The 17998-nt window shown below is 30.9% G+C and overlaps 2 protein-coding genes and 1 pseudogene across 2 annotated transcripts; 1 reads left to right on the plus strand and 2 right to left on the minus strand.

The window, feature by feature from the left end:
* Positions 1-545: 545 nt before the first annotated feature.
* On the plus strand, positions 546-5867 carry LOC114189578 (uncharacterized; annotated as a pseudogene).
* Positions 5868-6764: 897 nt separating this feature from the next.
* Positions 6765-8691, minus strand: LOC114180428 (uncharacterized). The gene is made up of 4 exons (XM_028066768.2): positions 8257-8691; positions 7729-8082; positions 7272-7637; positions 6765-7193 (listed from the first exon to the last, which is right to left on the minus strand). The coding sequence occupies exons 1-4, from the start codon at positions 8326-8328 to the stop codon at positions 6951-6953; spliced, it is 1035 nt and encodes a 344-aa protein (XP_027922569.2). The 5' UTR covers positions 8329-8691; the 3' UTR covers positions 6765-6950.
* A 7391-nt stretch (positions 8692-16082) lies between these two features.
* Positions 16083-17534, minus strand: LOC114180789 (GRAM domain family protein). Its single transcript, XM_028067107.2, has 3 exons — positions 17116-17534; positions 16575-16849; positions 16083-16475 (listed from the first exon to the last, which is right to left on the minus strand). The coding sequence occupies exons 1-3, from the start codon at positions 17465-17467 to the stop codon at positions 16242-16244; spliced, it is 861 nt and encodes a 286-aa protein (XP_027922908.1). The 5' UTR covers positions 17468-17534; the 3' UTR covers positions 16083-16241.
* Positions 17535-17998: the final 464 nt, after the last annotated feature.

Raw genomic sequence — 17998 nt, forward strand, 5'->3', positions numbered from 1 at the left:
AAGAGCAATGTGCATGTACAATATTATATATAATATAATGAAATGTAATTGTATAAAGCTGGCAGATTAGACACATTAGGATGAAAAGACTTGCATTTAAGAACCCCAAATCATGCTTCGCATTGACATGACTTTATAGTGGTGCTCATTTTGGCGGTAAAAATTTTACGAGTCATGTATTCAGCATCATACAACTACGAAAATCTTTAGATTACATTATGTTAAGACAACCTTTAATTGTTAAATAGATGAGAATTGATAAATCAAGTCTGTTCTAAATGGTTAAAGCAGAGCTTACTATTATTATTCATTAATTGGAATTGTTTCATTTATCTGTTCACAAACCAATATTATGAACTATATCTGTAATGTTTTCAAAATTTTGTGTAGAAGTTTTTCTATGATCTTCAAGTATAACCTTTATATATTATGCAAATGTTGTTATTTCCCAAATATTTATCATTCTGTGTTGTGTTTAATGTAGAATGATGGCCGATGAAAATAGTATCTGCAGTTCAAGAGCAAGAATAAAAAGAAAACTCATAATGCAGGAGAAGAGGATGAAAGCTACATACAAAAATCAGAAGCGCGTTGAAAACAAAATGCCAGATTGTACCCCATTAGCAGATGTAACAACTTATTATGTTAATCAAGATACGTTTCATATGGAATCACAAGTTGGATCTTCTGATATTAGATTCAGGAATGTTCAAAGAAATGTTACAGGCTCACGAAAGAAGCCTCAAAGTTTGCTTCACAAGTTTGAAGGCACTGTGAATAATGTGACTAACATAAATCAAGGGAATATACCAAGTCAATCATTTGTATTGGAAGATGTTCATGAAGTAGAATCATATTCAGATGAGTCTGAATCGCTTGGTCAAACAGTAGAAGGTAATTTTATTTTGAAATGAAATTAACAGTTCATCATTATTACTGATATGTTGATCATAATTAATTACGCAGTCATTGATGAAGTAGATGATAGGAACCATCAAAGCATGGAGACTAATGCAAGATAAGTAATCTACGAAGTTTTTTATCAACATAGTTGTTATGATATATGAGAACTTCAACTAATAATTATATTAATTTCCAAATTGTATGCAGATATAGGAGATCCGATATATGTTTGTCAGCATTGCAATGCATATATGTGGTATCAAGAACGCATTGGCAAATCTCATCATATGATTAATCCGAACTTTCAGCTATGTTGCTCAAATGGAAAAGTTGAATTGCCAATGTTGAAAAAACCCCCGGATGAGCTAAGTGAACTTTTATTTCAATCAGATTCAAAACAGAGCAGAACTTATCAGAAGAATATTAGAACATACAACATGATGTTTGCATTTACATCACCTGGAGCAAAAATTGACAATAAATACAACAATGGAGGTGGTCCACCAAATTTGAGAATCCAAGGACAATCATGCCACAGAATTGGTAGTCTTCTTCCACCAATTGGACAACAGCCAAAGTTTGCTCAATTATATATTTATGATACTGAAAACGAGATACACAACAGAATTCAATCTCTAAGGTACAATTCATTCGTCTAAACAATTGTTATTATATTATGTAGCATGTTTGTATTGATCTGCTCATTCAATTGCCATATATGAATGTAGGAACAACAATGATATTGATGCTGAAATTGTTAGAACATTAACAAACATGCTAGATAAGTACAATGTCCATGCTAAATCTTTTCGTATGGCAAGGGACAAATATGCGGAGCAGCCATGTCATGATCTTAAATTGAAACTTATTGCTGATAGGCATAACGATGGACGTATATACAACATCCCCACCGTTTCAGAGGTTGCTGCATTAATAGTAGGAGATGTTGACACTGCATCTCCTAGGGATATTATTATGGAAAGCAGAACAGGAAAATTACAAAGAATAAACGAGTTGCACACAAGCTACTTGGGATATCAGTATCCGCTGCTGTTTCCCTATGGTGAAGATGGATATAGGCATGATATTAGTCATCGTGATTCTTTGGCACTCAAACGTAACCGCTTAACAATTAGGGAATGGTTTTGTTTCAGAATTCAAACCCGACAATGTGAGCCAATGACCATTCTTAGATCGAGAAATTGTTCCAACAATTTGTTGTAGATGGATATACAATGATTGAGTCTGAAAGACTATCATTCATCAGAAACAATCAGTCCAAGCTGAGGGTTGACAAATATAGTAACCTCTGCCAACCAACCAATGAGAGCTACACAGAAGCTTCACAAAAAGGAAAACGTTTTGTGCTTCCATCTAGCTTTGTCGGTGGTAGGAGATTTATGGATCAATTATATTTTGATGGGATGGCAATATGTGGTCATGTAGGATTCCCAGATCTTTTTGTAACTTTTACTTGCAATCCAAAATGGCCAGAGATTTGCAGAATATTGAACCCTTTAAAATTAAGTCCTTCAGATAGGCCAGATATCATTGCAAGAGTTTTCAGAATCAAATTTGACCAACTATTGTCAGATTTAACAAAGAAGAACATATTGGGAAGGGTCATAGCATGTCTGTATACTTCATATACTTACTATTTATTTGTTTCATTTAATTGATTATTCTAATCATGTAACTGATGTATGATTGCAGACATGTATAGTATTGAATTCCAGAAACGTGGTTTGCCACATGCTCATTTGTTGTTATTTTTGCATCCATCAAGCAAGTACCCGACAACCATGGATATTGACAAAGTAATCTCAGCTGAAATACCATGTGCCAAAGAAGATACAGAATTGTATAACTGCGTAAAAGAACATATGATTCACGGCCCATGTGGAATGTCTAAGATATCATCTCCATGCATGAAAAATGGATCATGTTCTCGATTTTATCCAAAGAAATTTGAAGATACTACAACAATTTCAGAAGATGGTTTTCCTCATTATCGCAGAACAAACAATGGTGTTAGCATTGTGAAGAATGATATTGCACTAGACAATCGATTTGTGGTTCCTTACAATCCTACAATATTAGTCAAATATCAGGCTCATGTCAATGTAGAATGGTGCAACCGTTCTAATTCAATCAAGTACTTATTTAAGTACATCAATAAGGGTTATGATAGAATTACTGCTGCCATTGTTTCTAATGAGAACCAAGGTTTTTCAACTGATATTCCAAGGGATGAAATCAAACAATATATTGATTGTAGATATATTTCTCCATGCGAAGCATGTTGGAGAATATTTTCATTTCCAATTCATGGAAGAAATCCAGCTGTTGAACGATTGTTTTTTCATCTACCAGGCGAGCAATCTGTGTACTTCAAGGATGATGATGACATTGATGATATCATGGCAAAACCGACAGTTAGGGAGTCCATGTTCACCAGTTGGATGGAGTGCAACAAGAAATATTCAGATGCAAGGAAACTAACATATCCACAATTTGTTACTAAGTATGTGTATAATAAGAATCAAAGGTGTTGGAAACCAAGGAAAAAAGGAAATACCATTGGAAGACTTATTTGGGTTCCCCCTGCAACTGGTGAACTTTTCTACCTAAGAAGGATGCTAACAATTGTTAAAGGTCCAATATCCTACATAGATTTGCGAACTGTTGAAAGCATAACTTATCCTACATTTAGAGAAGCATGTGAAGCTTCTGGATTTTTGGCAGATGATAGAGAATACATCAAAGCTATCAAGGAAGCCAATGAATGGGGATCTGGAAACTTCTTGAGGAGATTATTCGTAACTATGCTCATGTCAAATAGTATCAACAAACCTGACGAAGTTTGGAAGAAAACATGGGAAATGCTTTCTGATGGAATTCTATATAATGAAAGAATTATTGCACGAAATCCAGGTGAAATAGTTTTTAACAATATTAATGTCAATTTTGGATATGAAACTATGTTAACTCATGTTATTTGTTGCAGCCCTCAACCTGAATTTTGAACTACTGAAAAATTTAACTTTGATTGAAATTGAGAAGCTTTTACAGAACAATAGGAGATCATTAAAGGAATTTCCCTCCATGCCTTATCTTAATGATTTTGCAGTAAATTACTGTGGGAACCGATTAGTGTATGCTGAACTTGATTATAACAAAGATGATGAACTACGTATCTTTGAAACAAATTTTAGTAGTATGACAGGTAAGTTTTTATTCCTAATATTTTTGCAACACAAGTCATTGCTATTTATCTAAATTATAATTGATATGCAGATGAACAAAGACATATTTTCCAAAAGATTATAAATGCTGTGCATGATGAAAAAGGGGGCATGTTCTTTTTATATGGATATGGAGGAACTGGAAAAACATTTATGTGGAATACATTATCTTCTGCTCTTCGTTCTGAAGGAAAAATAGTTCTAACAGTTGCATCAAGTGGTATAGCGTCTTTGTTATTGCCTGGAGGTAGAACAGCTCATTCAAAATTTAAAATTCCAGTTCCAACACTTGAACACTCTGTCTGCAACATTACAAAAGGTAGTGAACTATCAGATTTGATGAAATTGGCAAACCTCATAATTTGGGATGAAGCACCAATGGCACACAAGTTTTGTTTTGAGGCACTAGATCGAACTTTAAAAGATATCATGAAAGAACACAACAAATCAGATTTCGTTTTTGGTGGCAAAGTAATAGTATTTGGAGGGGATTTTAGACAAATTCTTCCTGTTATCCCTCGAGGAAGCAGGTCTGATATTGTTCATGCAACAATCAACTCATCCTATCTTTGGGAGCATTGCCAGATTCTAAACTTGACCAAAAACATGCGACTGTTACAGCAGGGATTGCACAGCTCTACTGTTGCTGAAATTGAAGAGTTTTCTTCGTGGATAATAAAAATTGGTGATGGTTCACTGAATGAACCTAATGATGGCTTAGTAGATATAGAAATCCCTCCAGAATTTCTAATCAAAAACTTCAAAGACCCTATCCAAGCTATAATCAATAGCACTTATCCACAACTACACCAAAAATTCAATGATGAGATGTTTTTGATATCATGAGCTATTCTAGCCAGTCGAATTGAGACAGTGGATGAAATCAATAAATCTGTTCTGGATTCTATTCCAGGTGATGCTTAACTCATACTTATCATTTTTTCATACATGTGTCATATTATATAAGTCTAACAACTGTTATTGATCAAATTTAGGTGAAGTTAAAGAGTACCTCAGCGCAGACTGTATTGATACATCAGATACCATGGACGTTGATGTATATGACGGTATTACACCAGAATTTTTAAATTCATTGAGAACATCGGGATTACCAAATCATAGTATAAAACTCAAAGTTGGCACACCAATAATGCTTTTGAGAAATTTAGATCAATCTGAAGGTCTCTGTAATGGAAGTAGATTAGTAGTTACCAGACTAGCAAAGCATGTAATTAGTGCAAAAATTATAACTGGGAAAAACAAAGGAACAGAAGTTTACATCCCGCGTATGTCTATGTCTCCATCTCAGTCACCATGGCCATTCAAGATGATTAGAAGACAATTCCCAATCATGCTATCTTATGCTATGACCATAAACAAATCTCAAGGTCAGTCTTTAGATTGTGTTGGATTGTATCTGCCTACACCAGTTTTCAGTCATGGTCAGTTATATGTTGCAGCTTCCAGAGTTAAAAGCAAGTCTGGATTAAAGATTTTAATCCATGACACCGACAATAAGCCTTTGACTGCTACCACAAATGTAGTTTTTAAAGAAGTTTTCAACAATGTGTAATGAACGATTACATACCTGATCTTTTTTTGGCTAGCCATGCATATGTGGAGTAGTTACAGAGTAAGAATGCTTAACTGATATTCTTAAATATGATGTGTTGGCGTAATGTATAAGTTTTTTGCCATAATGACTTGCAGTAATAAATGAATATGTGGTACTTTGATGTTATCCCTTGCATTTATCATGTCTGAACTAACAATTACATTATGGTAAATTCGTATTGGCCATAGTGCATTAAATATGCAAACTGCCATTGACCAACAAGAAAACAAGAATTAATTATATGCGCAGATAATACTGTTAAATAACTGCTAGGTTCATATAGCAATTCCTTATAATATTGTCTTGCACCCATATAATTAGCCCAATTCATATTGAATCTCTTACTTGACACACCACCTTAAATATGTAGTTAACCTCCCACAATTGTCAGTTTAATCATGTTTTGAACCCCAACAAGACCTTGCAACGTTATACGAGCAGCCCAAGTAATACTGAATATTTAACTAAACACACTACCTTAATTATCAAACACACCTCCCAGATGTCTGACATTATTAATCAAATATGCTGATGCAAATGAAGATCCGTTTTCTTTTATTAACAACTATCCATACTATATCAAATACATCAAATTATGGACATTAAATTTATTTATAAAATTGACTTTTTTAACATAAATAAGTAATATTATATAGAAACAAATATAGACATTATTTTGTTTTTTTATTAACGTAATATTAGAGTAAGAGTTATATTGTTATTTATGTTATTTATGAGTAGCAGTTATAAAAGTAAATAATGTTATTTATAAAATGATATTACCAATAAGAATACTAAGGTTTAAATATACTTTTATTAATTAACAAATAATTTCATATTTGGTAATAACACTTTACATTTACTCAAAGTTTTCGCTAATTTCAATTTATATTAATTTAAATTTTAAACTTAATCAAAATATGAAGATAACGAAAGCTGAAACTTGGTATAATAATGGTAAGAGACGTGTACATATTTATCATTAAGTAGATATAGTCAGTATAATAGTCAATATAAACAAGCAGTTTTATATCAACATTCCAAAATACATTAATGTTTATATACTAAATATGTAACATAAACTTAAACTATATATTCCAAAATTCATAAAAACGAAACTTAAACTAAGTGTTTGTAGGATGTACGTAATACTTTGACAGACAAAATATTCAAAGCATTACAGTAACCTAATTCTTCAATATGTGGATTACGCCCTTTTCTTCATCCTCCACAACAAATCTTATCCGATCACCAGCAGCCAATCCGTTTTCTTTGCAAAACTTCTTCCAACCACAGGTTAAGTAACACTCATACGAACTTCTGGCCGTCCAACGTATCTTACAGTCCCAGAATTGAGCTTGGTCATTCGTCAATCTGTAGCTCTTGCGACCCTTGATCAAGCATTCTTTTGCAAATTTGGAATCCAGATACTACATTCGAAAAAACATGTTAATGCATCATAGATAGGAATTCATGTATGAAAGCAGGATTATATATATCTGTCTTACCAAAGAAGATGCTTTAACATCATAATTGCTTAATTCTTTCTCAAAATTAGGAGCAGCAACTGGAACTTGGGTGTTTGCAGCACTGCCCGAATTTATGTTATAATCCATTTCTACTCCTTCAGCCGAGAATATCCTATGAAGAAATACATTGTTTCCTACATAGTTTAAATGTAAGTAACACGGACCAGTCAACCCATAATATGGAATGTACCTACTAAAACCAAACAGGACCATCCTCAAATTCTCATCTGTATCGACATATATTTCAAACATCTTTGACAGGGGATCATACAACTTGATCGCGTAATGAAACGCAAGTTTATCCCGACAGAATATTTGAAAGTAATCTGGGACAGTAATCAACATCTAAGACAACAATCAAGACATGAACTATATTAGAATCAATGCCATACAAATGCAACTGTAAATGTAATAACAATGGATTAATATAGCATACCGTCGCTGGGATAAACTGCACCCTAAACGCTTGGAAAAACCTTATTGAAGACAAAGGGTTACATCCAAGAGAAGTCCTTGCTGTACCAGGGTAGTCAAACTCATTCCAGTCCAGATCAAAAAGCCTTATACGAAAAAATCGGTCTCCACAGTAAACAGTACACACATAATAAACATCGTTGACGTTATAAAAAGACCGAATGCTCTGGACACCACGAAACTGTCTCTGACCCAAAAGACCCTCCTTAAACTCTATATTTATGGTATTTCCTTTCGGATCGCTAAAGAAGTTGGTCCCCAGCAGTAGCATTTTACCCCATTGGTCATAAAAACCAACTTCGAAGTCCAGACATTCCTAACATACACGAAAGCAGTAGCATTCATAAAAATGAAAACTTTCAACACAAATTTCTACAAATACTTCAACCACAACACCATCGTACAAAAAAAGATTAACTTTACGCCAGAACCTAGGTTTTCATATCCAAAAAATGAAACTTTAAATAAACGAACAAAATAATGCACCAACCTCTGCGGGCTCCATGACAGTCACTGAGTTTTGGTAAAAGTTTGTGAAGCTGATGGCCTTTGATGAAGACATTTTAACGTTTGGATACTGCTGCAACTGCGACAGGGATAATGGATTCTTTCTTCTTTTCTGACCAAACACAGGGATGATGGCTTCTTTCTTCTTTCTGACCAAACACACGCACACTGATCCAACTTACCATTTAAAGCCACTAAACGTTACGACTGAACGAAATAAAACCCCCTGACCAAACCAATCAACGTGCAAAAAAAATATCCCCACGACAAGACATGTAATAAGTTGGTTTTCCCGCCATCTTTTAGTATTCTGAGAGATATATTAAATTAGTAGTAAAAACGTTTACCATACCACTTTAATAATCTACTGCTAGGTTTAAACAAGAAACGAAAACACAAAAAAATAAAACAATTCACCAACATTGATCTTAAATTCAAATCAATTGTCAAATAAATAATTGAATAAGAGAATAATATTACAAATATAACAACACTAATATATAACTATAATTAATTGTAGAAAATTATTTCAAAATTATATTTATTTAAAGAATATAATTATTACATATTTTTTATAACCATGTAAATATAAATATTAATTTCTTTTTAAAAAATAACTTTTAAATCTAACAAGAAAATCCAAAACAAATAAATTAACACCTGATTTTTTAATTTTTAGTCCCATCTCTCTCCTTCTCATTTCTTCTAATAATGTCATTTATTTTAAATATCGTATAATTTTTTTCTGAAAAGTCACACTTTCTGTCGTGAGTTCTATAACTTTTTTTATTGTTCCTCTGATTAACATTGTATAAAATTATATTGGTATTAGATATTATCACTCCTATGTATCTATTTCGGAATAAAAAAATCAAGATAATAATATTTGATTAGAAAAAAATTGTTTTTGTGGTGGTGGATAATTAAGTATAACTTATCATTTCATATCAGTAATACATACTTGTCAGAGAAATGGATCATACATTTAAATTGCATATGTGTCCATATTCTATTGGTGATGGAGATATTGTATTTTTATATCAATTTTTTTTTTACAACTTTCAACCAACAATGTATCCATATTGATGTACTTTATAATCTTGCTTGTAGGCTTTCTTTAAAATAGAATGCATCACTTTTATGGAAGATTGATGTACTTTATAGTCAACCATCACACAATAAGATTTACTATACGCTCATTCATTCAATATATGATTAAATAAATTCATTTCTCATTTATTTATATCACAAGAAGTAATACATACACTCATATTGATTGGAATCACCAATTCAATCCCAAAATCAACATCTGTACTTGTTAACATGAATGAAGCAAATCAACAATAAAATTATATAATTAAAAATCAACCAACACAAAAAAAAAAAAAAAGTGGTGGAATACCACCACAACAAAGTTTGGAAGAGTTAAAATAAGCTTAAAACTAACTTAAAAAATGTAAAATCTAGCTCTAATTATCAAATGATAGAAAACTAACCTTGTGTAGGATTAGTTATGATGTTTTTCACTGAATGATTGACAAAATAAAAAAAATGCAATTGCAACAATCAAGAAAAAATAATAGAAGAGGAGGATTTGCCATCACCTCACCAAAACCACACCTTTTCCAATACCATCAATGTCAGGTCTGACATCAAACACAGGGAAAAACATGAATAGAGAATTCAAAAGGATAATTGCGATAGATTAAAACAAGACTAAGATAATAACCATGCTCTGATACCAAATGTTGTCACTCTCAGGAGAATCTTTAATGTGTGTGTGTGTGTTTTTTTTTTGTTTCAAACTCTACCCCCTCCCTTAAACGTTGTTAGTGTACTATAGAAGAGAGTGTGTACTTGATGACCAAAAGCAATATTAGAGATGACAAATAAATCTGCCCCCGTGAGTATTGTTTAAACCCGTCCCAATTTTGACGGAGAATCCTCGCATTGACTGGGTATGGGTATGGGTATGGAAAATCCCCAACTTTTTCAATTGGGTATGGGAATGTGTATGAGGATATACATATCCCCGCCATAATACCCGTTCCCGTTTAAATTATTAAAATATTCACAATTAATTAAGTAACCATATATATATATATAATATTTTTTATTTCTTCTAATTATTTGGTTTATCATGAAACTCATTCGCATCTCAATTATATTTTTCATCTTATTATAATCTTTATGTAATTACGTTAAAAAGATGTATGTCAATTAAAAAAATTTTATGTCTCACATTTGAATATTTCTATTATTTTTTAATATTTTTATTTATTGTATATTTTTCTTTCCCATGAGAATATTTAATACTCTCAATTTAAGTATTTAATAGCACAAACATTTCGTTTACTAGGTAATATAATTTTTTTTTTACTTATTATTATTAGTTTTTGCTTCATTTGAAGAACTTTTTTGTTTCCCTAAAACAATTTTTGTTATTTCTCAACCATTGAGTATATATATTGATATTTGAACAGTTTTCTTAGATCTCTAAGATACTTTTCAACTTATTATACCCTTAATTATACTTTTGTTTTCCTTTTTACGATTTCTTTCAATAGTCTCTCAAATTATTTTTAAAGATTTGTTAATTTTTTAATATTTTTATTTGTTGTTTATTTTCATTATGTAGAATACTATTTCGATATATTTTTATCTAATTATTTTTTATTTTCTAACTCATTATCAATCATACTGTAATTTTTTCACTATAATTGTATAAATAACTTTTATTTACTACAATATAAAAATTTAATGTAATTGTCATGAATATTTTGTTATCACCATCCAACATAATTGAAGTTCAAAAGATACAAGATCTATGTTAAAATTTTATTATTATGATTATTATTTGTTCTCATTTTGATCAAGTGATGTATTATAACTTTTATTAGTGTATAAAAAAGAGATTCATTAGAATTTAAAAGATTGAAGTAAACAAACATTTAAAATATATTTTAATTTGAATTTTTTTTTATATCTTTTAAAAAATATTTTTAAATTTTATCAACTATGTTTCATTAGTATTTAAAAATTTAATAATGTTTTAGTTCCTATGAAATTTTATTTGGTATTATAATCTAAAATGTAAACAGTTATAATTTATTTTAAAATTTTGATATCGAAAAAACAATCATCCTTCTAATATTGAAAACTAATCTTGTATAGGATTATTTATGATGTTTTTCATTGAACAGTTGACAAAATAAAAAAAAATTGCAATTGCAACAATCAAGAAAAATTAATAGAAGAGGAGGATTTGTCATTTTGAACAAGAGACTTAAAGATAAGGAACACAAGTTCTAATAAAGAACTAAGAGAATTCTCACTTCAACAAAAGAATATACACTAAACCTTATATACCATGGATCTTGTACTCATGGTCGCAGGCGTGTTTAATGAACTTCTTAAAAAACTACATAAAGTCTCTAATTGCAAGAAAATAGAATCTTGTTCAATGTTCAATATAAACAAATAGAAAAAATACAATTACGAGGCCCGATAAATGCCTAACACTAAAAATTACACACAAAAGAAATACAAAAAATGTTATTCTTGTTCCATTTCTATTATGTGATTCTGTTAAGAAGGTCTCATCCATTATGTCATCATTTTTTAAATGCAATCAATATGAAATGTCTTACCCTTGAATCACACCAAGATGAAACCAACCAATATAACTTTTCAGTAGGGAGGACATGGATATTTCTCTATTTTGAACCAAAATAGACAATATTTCTCTATTTAAAAAAAATTGGGACTAAATTAAATCAAAAAAAATATATGTGGGTACTAAATTGAAACAAATAGGCATATGTAGAAACTAAATTGAAATAAATAGACATATGTGGGCACTAAATTGAAATCAAGACAATGACGAGTTCAGATTCTCTACTGGTTTTTTTGGTGTTGTCCTCTACTGAGCATTAAAAATACACTGTATTGGTATTTTAAATATCTTTTTAATATATTTTAAAACGTCAAAATTAGTGGTAATCAGTGTATTATGACGACACAATAGAGGAACAACACAAAAAAACCCAACAGAGAATCCAAATTCGACGATGACCCTTGGTAGTGACACTGACACGTGGTAGTATCTTGTCACGTGGCACTAATAGTGCCACGTGTCATACTAGGGACCTGACATGTGGCAAAAAAAAATTCAAAAAACAAAATTTAAAAAAATAAAAATAAATAAAAATCAGAGACTGACACGTGGCACATTGTTAATGACTTTAATAATCTTTTTCTGAAAGAGACCTTATTGAGACAGTTTTTCAAAAGTTGTGACACAATTGACAGTTTTTAAAAAGCGGATACCAAACTAAAACATCCGAACAAAAGTAGGTATCATACGACTAATTAAGCCTATAATATTTCATCATAATTAATCATATAGATGCAAGAGTTTTTTGGTAAAATTCATCGTATCACATATAATTAATTGTGTATTATACGGTTATACATATTAAGGAGTTATATGGTTGGCTTAATGGTAAAGTTTGAATGGAGGGTGGATGAGGTTATGGATTCAACCCATAACAATTGGGAGATTAAGGTTGGTTTGGTGGGTTGGCTACTCTCTAATTTATTAAAATTATATCACTGTGGGGAGAATCTTTAATGTGTTTTTTTTTTTGTTTCAAACTCTGCCCCTCCCTTAAACGTTGTTAGTGTACTATAGAAGAGAGCGTGGTTTTGACAGGGAATCCCCGCATTGACTAGGTATGAGTATGATGAATCCTCGAATTTTTTAATTGGGTATGAAGATGTACATATCCCCGCCATAATACCACTTCCCGTTTAAATTATTAAAATATTCAAAATTAATTAAGTAACCATATATATATATATACTATATTTTATTTCTTCTAATTATTTGGTTTGTCATGAAACTCATTCGCATCTCAATTATATTTTTCATCTTATTATAACCTTTATGTAATTATGTTAAAAAGATGTATGTCAATTAAAATTTTTTTATGTCTCACATTTGAATATTTCTATTATTTTTTAATATTTTTATTTATTGTATATTTTCCTTTCACACAAGAATATTTAATACTCTCAATTTAAGTATTTAATAGCACAAACCTTTCGTTTACTAAGTAATATATTATTATTATTATTATTATTATTATTATTAGTTTTTGTTTCATTTGAAGAACTCTTTTGTTTTCCTAAAACAATTTTTTTTATTTCTCAACCATTGAGTATATATGTTGATATTTGAAAAGTTTTCTTAGATCTCTAAGATATTTTTCAACTTATCATACCCTTAATTATACATTTGTTTTCCTTTGTGCAATTTCTTTCAATAGTCTCTCAAATTGTTTCTAAAATTTGTTAATTTGTTAATATTTTTATTTGTTGTTTATTTTCATTATGTAGAATACTATTTCGATATATTTTATCTAATTATTTTTTTTATTTTTTAACTCATTATCAATCATACTGTAATTTTTTTCACTGTAATTGTATAAATAACTTTTATTTAGTATAATATAAAAATTTAATTTAATTGTCATGAATATTTTGTTATCACCATCCAACATAATTGAAGTTTAAAAGATACAAAATTTATGTTAAAATTTTATTATTATGATTATTATTTGTTCTTTATATCATGTTAATCAAGTGATGTATTATAACTTTTATTAGTGTATAAGAACGAGATTCATTAGAATTTAAAAGATTGAAGTAAACAAACATTTAAAATATATTTTAATTTGAATATTTGTTTTCCTTTTATATTTAAAAAAAATATTTTTAAATTTTATCAACTATGTTTCATTAATATTTGCAAATTTAAGAAATATTTTGGTTCTCATGAAATTTGATTTGATATTATAATATAAAATGTAAACAATTATAATATATTTTAAAGTATTTGATATGGAAGAAATAATCATCCTTCTAATACTGAATATTTGATAATATTATGTTTCCTTTACCATAATTTTTTATTATTTTATAAAAATTAATTAAAATTAATATTGAAGTATATAGTAAGAAAACATGTATGGGTATGTGTACGAAATGATACCCGTTACCCAATGAGGATGGAGTAAAAGTTGGATACCTGTTGGGTTTGAGTATGAGGATGAATTTTTTATACAGAGATGGATAGAGAATGACGATACTCGTGCCTGTCCCGTCCCATTGCCATCCCTAAACACAATGCATATTAGAAATTTATAGAGCTCTCCCATCATAAACTAATTGCTATAGTAAATGGTTGCAAAATTTGTTGGATTAGGGTACCAAAATCGGTGCAACGACTCTAAAAATTGATAGAAGAAATGAATCATATTTCTGGAAAAAATTTATTCAACATGAATATCTTGTGAACAATACATATACTTTAAATAATGTATCTTTAAATTTATCATATTTAAATAGTTTCTGAATAAAATATAAATAACTATATTTTTCAATTTATTTATTAAAATGATTTAAATAATAAAATACAAAATAACATATACTCTCTTCATTATATAAAGATAATATATACAACACAAATATATTAAAAGAATTTGTCAACAATTTTAATTAGAAATAAACTTAAATAATGATGCATATTATCACTTTTATATTTAATGTAGTGTTACAGCCGTGTAAATCACACATTTATATTAAAAGCTTGTGAAAAAAATAAAAAACATTCTTAATAAAGAAAAAGAAGAAAAAAACTTTACCATTTGTCAATTAAACTTAAAGTAAAGCATTGAAATAAAAGCAATTGACTTGTAAATAGAAAGAATTTTATGTCAAGGGATCCCACACTAAATGCTAACTAAACCAATAGAACCAATAGGAAGGTAACAATAGTTAAGTGGGAGTTGGAACAATAATTTGTAGGGATGGAAATTAGGATGGAGAAGGGGTTTGTTTGAATGAGAACTCCCCCAAATAGAATCTAACACAAGTAATTGAAGAAAAATACCCACATAGGGCAAGAAAGTGTGTATGGATAATGGAAGGCTAAAGAAACAAAAACATATAATGTTAAGTCAACTTATAAAATACTGCAACATGAGTTACAAGCCAGGTTTGGGTTTTGTGTGACAAATGGGTAGGAATGAGCAATGTGCATCATAACAATGCAAAACAACACTTCCAACACTTCATAGATCCATAATTGAATAACAAACAAAGTTTAGCTTGGAAATGTACGTGTTTGGCTATGGTTTAGTTTATATGGAACCATATAAATGAAATTATCTTCAAATATGCTAAGGTAGATGCAATGGAAGTGTGTACTTTAGGTCAAGTAAAAGTGTAGAGTTGGATAACTAACAAATATTCAAAGGCGAATTTTTCATATCCTAAATGGTGTATTCATCCCATATCATGCCTTAAGTTAATATGATGTAGAGTTTGAGGGTCATGAGTGGAGCCCTTCTAAAATTGCTTCATACACATTGAATTACTCATTTGAATACTGAATATACTTAATTATATGTTTAACATATGATGTTGAGTGTAAGCAGAGAAATGGAAACTAGGAATGGGGATACAAAAGTATACGAAATTAGAATAAGACACTAAGCAGTGCATTTAAAAATCTAAAGATCGGAGGTGTACTTATGTCTGAAAGAGGTGGAAAGGAAAATGGACTTGGAAACATTAAAAAACTGCTTTGAAATGTGAGAAGCTGCTCATTCCCACTTCAGAATCTATACTAATTAATACATTTTGATTAGTTTGCATTATTATATTTTATAGAGCATTGAAGTTTCCCAAATATGGGCGTATTTTTAACTAAAAATGTAATAACACATCAGAGGGAAAAAAAGATGCAGAACAGAAGTCATATTTCAACTGTGTATTATGAAATATATAGCAGCATACACTCATACAAAAATTTACAATAAAGTATTGGTCCAATGCACTACACAAATCTCAAAGTCAAAATTTTAAACAAAATTATACACCAAAATAATCCAATACAAGAAATCACTGAAAGTTCTTTCCATTTTCTCCAGAAGCAGTGGCTGGCACAGCCACTCCTGGCACTACAAACTGTGAAATACCTTCTGAGAGGTTCTTCACTGCTTTGTCAAAATTGACAAAACCCATAAACCAAAAATCATGTCCATCCACAGTCACAATCTGAATGTACTTTTCTGATGGGTTCTCCCTCATGATCACTGGGTTGACTGTTCCAACCTTCGCCAAAGGCACCATTACCTGTGTCACAGTAACAATTTCATGTCATTTCATCAATTTTCTTTTTGATCAAATCTTAAGAGAGAAGATTTGATGAAGTATTTTGACTAAACTATGTACCTTGTAGTAGGTCCAAGTTTCCTGGCCAGAAGGTGCGGTGAAACTCAATGGGCGATCACTGCAAAAGGCTACATGAATATTGGACAGGTAAAGGGTTCCTGCAACAGGACCGGTTGAAGTTGAAAGATAACAAGCAAAGCTCTTTTTCAGCTTCTCATTCGGATAGGTTGAGAATGTTTGCTTGTAAAGGGACTCAAATCCACCCTCTGATATTGCTTTCACAGTCAGATTCATCTTCCCCAGTGCAGCCGAAGACACTGATGGACCTGTTTTAACTGCAAATAACAGTAACAGAGTAACAATCACATCATGTAAAAAAAATAAAAATAGAACAATCTAACTACCTTTTCTTAAGGCCTAGTCCTCTGAAACATTAATTTTTCAGTTTGTTTGTTCGTAAGTATATACAATACAAGTTTGGATTCTTGAGACAAAATCTAAAATAGATTTTTCACTAACAAAAAGATAAAAACACTAGCAAAAACAAAAGATTTGCTATGTTTGAATTAACTAATCTGCATAAAATCGAATAAAAACTCACGGTTGTGCCAGACGTTGTGGGCGGTGGCTTCAGCCTTTTTGCTCCACGTATCGAACATGTGAAGGATGGACTCCATGGGACTGTTGCTGGGTTTCTCGACAGGGCTGTGTTGGACGTAGGGATGTTGTTGGTAGTATTGAACAGGCTGAGGTTGTCCGCCGCCACCGCCGCTCTGTAAAGCTGCTTTTTTGTTATCTGGGTGGCTGCTGGGAACGGCGGGGGTGCCCATGATGTGAGTTCCCCAATTCTCAGTGCTAACGTTCGTCGGAGAAGACGATGAAGACGATGCCACACCTTGTGCTTCTGGAACCGTCTGGTTCTTCTGGTTGGTGTTGTCGGTGTTGGTGCTCATGTTGTTTGTATGTGCAAGAGAAAGATCAATGGAATTGAGTATTTGGGAAATGAGGTGCTTGGGGAGGTATCATATAAGTAGTTGAGTTTGGAAGGAAAAGATGGACGCGCTTACGTTTACGAGAAAGATAATAGTCCCACACCGCCATCCAAACCGTGTACTGGGAAAAAGAAAGCTTAGTAATTAAGATGTTTGTAGGGTCTACTTGGACATAATTTATGTTGGGTGTTGTTCTATTTTTTCCTAAGGATTACTGTTCTTTCAAGCACTCTTTTTCTTCTACCTTCTTTAAGCTTCTACGTGGCAATTTTAATAGTTTGAAAAATTATTATTTTACGACTACTTTCTACATCCATTTCAAATTGTCCTTTCATAATCAAATATTATATTAGTATATAAAAATAAAAATTTACGAAAACTGTACTTTAAGTGTAAAAGAAAAATTCTCTGTCAAAGGATCAGCTATCTTATATCTATTTTAGATTGTTAAAAAAATTAAATTATCTAGAAACGTTGTAATTAGACAACCAT

Source organism: Vigna unguiculata, chromosome 1, assembly GCF_037176805.1.
Source record: "Vigna unguiculata cultivar grain cowpea cultivar isolate G323 ecotype 2 chromosome 1, ASM3717680v1, whole genome shotgun sequence".
Lineage (NCBI taxonomy): Eukaryota > Viridiplantae > Streptophyta > Magnoliopsida > Fabales > Fabaceae > Vigna > Vigna unguiculata.